Source organism: Triticum dicoccoides, chromosome 4A (assembly GCF_002162155.2).
Source record: "Triticum dicoccoides isolate Atlit2015 ecotype Zavitan chromosome 4A, WEW_v2.0, whole genome shotgun sequence".
Classification (NCBI taxonomy): Eukaryota; Viridiplantae; Streptophyta; class Magnoliopsida; order Poales; family Poaceae; genus Triticum; species Triticum dicoccoides.
In genome coordinates, this window is record NC_041386.1 from 664571465 (window position 1) to 664576510 (window position 5046).

A 5046-nucleotide genomic window follows, 5' to 3' on the forward strand; every position below is an offset into this window, starting at 1 on the left:
ACATTTGAGGTTTATAAGAGCAACTCTAGCCGATCCCCTAAAAGGCTATAACAGGCACCTAGCTAGCCGATCCTCTCTAAAAAGAACTCCGCCTCCTATCTGGCGCCTAAATATGCCCGGCCAGGACAACGCGGAGTAAAAATTCTTCCTCTCCCGCATCTCCCCTCCCCCCCCACACACACACTGCCTCTTCGCTGTCGCACCTCCCGGTGACATTCCATCGGCCCCGCCGCTACCTCACCGCCCCCCTTGGCCCTCGCCGCCCTTCTGCCTGACCCCGAGCATTCGCCGGCCATCGCCATCGTCGGAACCAAGGTGAAACGTCACCACCGCCTCCTTAACCGATTCGTCGGATTGCTCTCGAATCTTATTCTTGGTTGGCGGCCGCTGCATATGACCTTGCATGTGCACCGTTATAGGTCTTCCCCACGCGTTGCAGCGCGCCGGTTTGGCCTGAACATCATCGTCCGGCCGGCGCACCACCACCACCTTGCAAGTGTTCGACGGGTTGCTTAGGTGATTTTTTATTTTTTATTTCTTTCTTCCGTTTTGTTTTATACAATCAAATTGAACCGAGCCGTTTGAATTGAAGATGAAGAGGATGAGAGAGATGATCTTCGAGGACTCATCGTCATCCAAAGAGGAAGAAGACAACGAAGACCTTGAAACTGTTCTTGGCATGATTTTCATTGATGTAGTTGGCGGACGAGGAGAGGGTCGTAGTTTGGCCGGATACAACTCAACCATGATGGAGCAGAGGGCCATGCCAAGATCATGGGAGATTACTTTGATCCAAATTCAACCTATCTGGAGAAGTACTTTCGTCGGCACTTTTTGATGCACACAAGTCTTTTTCTCACCATTGCAAAAGCCGTTGAGAAGTATGATGATTGGTTCAAGCTTAGAAGGAATGCATGCAGAGAGATAAGTACAAGCCCTCTGATGAAGTGCATTGTGGCTGTTCGATTTTTGGCATATGGCTGGGCCGATGCAATTGATGACTATGGCTGCATTGGTGAAGACACAATCTTGGAGGCCGTTCGAAGGTTCACTAAAGCAGCGATCGATGTTGTTGGACCAGAGTACTTGAGGGCACCCAAAGAGGAGGGAACCGAGAGGCTAATGGCAAAGAGTGACGCAAAAGGATGGCCAGGGATGCTTGCATCACTTGACTGTGTGCACTGGACATGGCAGAATTGTTCTGCAGGGTGAAAAGGTCAGTACAAAGGCCACTGCAACAATCCAACGATCATTCTTGAGGCAGTTGGAACGAAGGACCTTTGTATATGGCATTCATTCTTTGGTTTGTAGGCTCTCACAATGACCTGAATGTGCTATCCAGATCACAACTATTTGCTAGGCTTATTACAGGAGATGCTCCTCTTTGCAACTATACAGTTAATGGGCACAATCTGCACTATGGCTTATTACCTTGCAGATGGCATCTATTCCCCAAGGGCCACATTAGTTAAAATAATTCCCCATCCAAAAGGTAAGAAAAATATTTACTTTGCCCAACGTCAAGAGGCTAGGAAAGATGTGGAGGGAGCCTTTGGTGTGCTTTAGAAGCGTTTTGCAATTGTTCGTGGCCTTGCCGAGTACTGGAGCTCCATGGTTCTATGGCAAATTATGATGTGTTCCATCATATTGCATAACATGATCATTGAAGATGAGAGAGATATGCCTGAGGGCTATCGATACATCACCAACAAGACTCCGGTTGATTCAGAGTATGATCCAAATTGGACCCATGCATTTCTTGAAGCACATCGTAGGATCGAGAACCGACAAGTTCATAATCAGCTCCAAAAAGATCGTGTTGAGCATCATTGGCAACTTCATTGCACTTCCTAGTTGTGATTTTATTTGGTACATTTGAACCATTTGGTGTGTTTAAATTTGAATAATTTGATTTGTAAACTTTGAATACCGTTTGTAAACTATATTCGTGATTTGTTTGAACCTTCATATTTATCTTTAGTTTTTATATGTGTGCTAATATGTAGTTGCAAAGTAAACTACAATTACATAAGTTAGAAAAAACAAAATGATACTTCGTTATATTGAGGGGATTGACTAGTTCCAGCCAAAAGTTAATGGAGTAGATATACTCCACTAAGAGCATGTACAACCGGACTTGGCAAATCTGACTCCTCAATGCTCGCGGACGCGCGTCCGTGGACAGTGACCGAGCAGGCCTCAAAAAATGTATTCCCCATCCGGATACCTCCAATTAGAAACCTCAAATTCATATTATTACATGCAATGTGGAACCTAATCTAAGCGGATCTCGCCCGGTACCGCTCCCCGCTCGCCAAGTACCGCTCCCCGCTCACCCGGTACCGCTCCCTGCTTGCCCGACTCTGCCCTGGCCATGTCTAGAGGCCGGCTGCGCTCCTCAGAATGTTGGTCCGATCGCCGGCAAGGCAGAGTAGGGCATGCAACACGAGCCGGCTCATGGGACTCAAGGCGGCGCCGTCTCCCATGCCCTACTCTTCCTCGTTGGAGCCCGGAACACGAAGGGTGCCGGTGGTCGTCAGATCGATGATGATCCGTTCGGGGATGAGCCGCTGACGTCCACCATGATGCGGTTGCGTCGCCCCGACTGATGTCCCATACGGGGCGCCGAAGAATGCGACTCCGTCTCGCTGACGTCCGCCGCCTTCCACGCCCGGTGCCTTGCATGGCGGGCCGCCGTGCCATGGTCTCGTGGGACGATGGTGCGTCCCGAATATCGGTGCGCCAAGGAAGGGGTTGTGCGTCCGCCAGCGCGTTCGGACACCAGACAGACCACACGGCCTTCCGCGAGGCAGCTACGGCTAGCCTAGCGTCGGATCATGCACCATTTGGGCGGATGCAATGGATTCCCAACCGATGGAGTCCGAGCGCAGCCGTGCACGGGCATCCTCCCGGGCAAAGCGGAGCGCAAGCCGGACGACCATCTCCTCCTCGGTGCCGTGTGGGATGAGTTCGGAGTCGACGGGTCTAGAGGTGAAGGACTCGGATTCGCTGCCCGCCATACCGGAGACGGCTGGTAGGGGCCGCAGACGAGCTTGGGTGGCGGAGGGGAGTGGAAGGAGGGGAGTGAAGTGGCTAGGGTTTGGTCCGGCGAGCGGATGGGGAGGAATTTATGTGTGGTCGGGTGGGTCAGTATAGGCCGGGTTCGACGTGGCGGGCGCGCCCGGGCGCCCCCTTATCCGCCCCATATTTGGGCTGGATATAGGGGTGCCGGTCAGCCCGGGCATTTGAGGGCCGTTTGAAGGGCCTGACTGGGTCAAAAAATTGCTCTAAAAGGAGCAAAATACTAAAAACCGAGGGTCGTCATCCTACATATAATATGCACTATGAAGTACTAGTAATTAGCCTAACTTGACGACTTATATAGATGTGGTATATGGACTCACAAAGGTGTGGCGATGTGTATGTGAGGCATAGACTGCTAGATCAGGGTTTATCGGCAAGGATGCACGGATTACACACACTTTACATCTGGTTTTTACACACAAGGAAGACCAAAGTATGGCAAGATGGTAAGGTGCCTTCGATTCGAGACCGATCTCGATCAAAGCATCTGAGCTTTGAGCCTGGTGCCCGACGATCGACCGGAAGCTCACCCTAATCAGTTTCCATGTCGTCCGTAGGAACGACGCCAAACACATGCAACCGCAAGGTAGCCACCCACAAGAAATCTAGGAATGCAGCGGTACAATCTGCGGTGGCGGCGGGCGCCGTGACGACCTCGCGACGGCACATGGGGCAGCTCTCTTTCTCCTGCAGCCACCTCTCTACGCACCGCCCGTGGAACCGGTGCCCGCACGGCGTCTCCTTCCACGCCGCGGCGTCGTCCTCCTCCAAGCAGATTGGACAGCCGAGATCATCCTCGTCGCAGGGCGCGTCCACCGTCTTGAGCGCCTCGGCCACCAACGCGGCCAACTCCGGGTCGTCTGGATCTCCCATGACGCCGACGAACGCGGAGTCCTCGTGACCACCTTCTTCTTGTGGCAGGTTCATGGCAAGCGATGGCATCAAGCTAGCCATCGCGCTTGAGAGAAATCGAAGAGCTTGATCAGTTCCTCGCCGGCTACGTACGTAGGTACGTACGTGATGGTGAAGTGAAACCGGATCTGATCGCAGGAGATCGATGCTTTGGGAGGCAATGGGAATATGCGAGCGTGCGGCAGTTTACTTATAGTGCTTCGGGCTTGGATCGTAGGAGCGATCGATCGGAAACACGTTCTTGTGCCGGAGTAGGATAGGATTACCACGGGTACGTACGCCCGACTTCATTTTTATATCGATCTCGTTCCGGCAGGAAGCAACGAGTTCGTCTCTGATCGGCATGTTGGGCAGTTGGACTCCGTCATGGGGGGATTTTCCAACGAAATTTCTACAGAACTTCGGATTTCGGATTACCACGGGTACGCCCGACTTCATTTCTACAGAACTTCGGATTTCGGATTTTCCAACGAAATTGATCATGCAACTCTGATTTTGTAGAAACACGGTACAGAGCCAGACGCTCATCCACTCATCCCTATGAACGCACGCACGCACACTCTATTCATATGAGTGTCTTCGAGTGACCGAGCTGGCACATCATCTTGACATTGACAAACTCGCCACAGATTCCTTTGTAGTCAACGGAAACGTCTCCTCCCGCTGAACGCACATCGTCGGAAATAAATCTAGAAAAATGCTAGCACCAACCTCAAGTCTAGGACTTGAACGGATACCCACTGTCCTTTTAACCATCCAACCACTCGTTGGTTTGTAACTCTGTTATGAGTCTAGTGACACGTCAGATCATATTTTGCAACATAGCGTATGTAGATACTATTTTCGTGTACTTAAAACCTAGCTAAGCGCTAGCCCCCAACCTCGCCACCATTGCTGTCGGCTGGTTGCAGCGGCGCTTGGACCCATGTCCCGCTTGTTACGGTGGTGCTACTTATCCGCGTTTGCAACTGCATCTTAGGACATCTCTAGCCAATCCCCAATGACCAGTTAAAAGAGGATAAATTAGTTTTTTCTTCTCTAACCGAGAAC

The 5046-nt window shown here is 51.4% G+C and overlaps 1 protein-coding gene across 1 annotated transcript; it reads right to left on the reverse strand.

Moving 5' to 3' along the window:
• Nucleotides 1-3615: 3615 nt before the first annotated feature.
• Nucleotides 3616-4038, reverse strand: LOC119285971 (E3 ubiquitin-protein ligase RNF181-like). The gene has a single exon (XM_037565316.1). The coding sequence runs from the start codon at nt 4036-4038 to the stop codon at nt 3616-3618; it is 423 nt and encodes a 140-aa protein (XP_037421213.1).
• Nucleotides 4039-5046: the final 1008 nt, after the last annotated feature.

Bases quoted from the DNA above. Each gene is read 5' to 3' on its own strand.
- LOC119285971 (XM_037565316.1), bottom strand. From the start codon at position 4,038: ATGGCTAGCTTGATGCCATCGCTTGCCATGAACCTGCCACAAGAAGAA.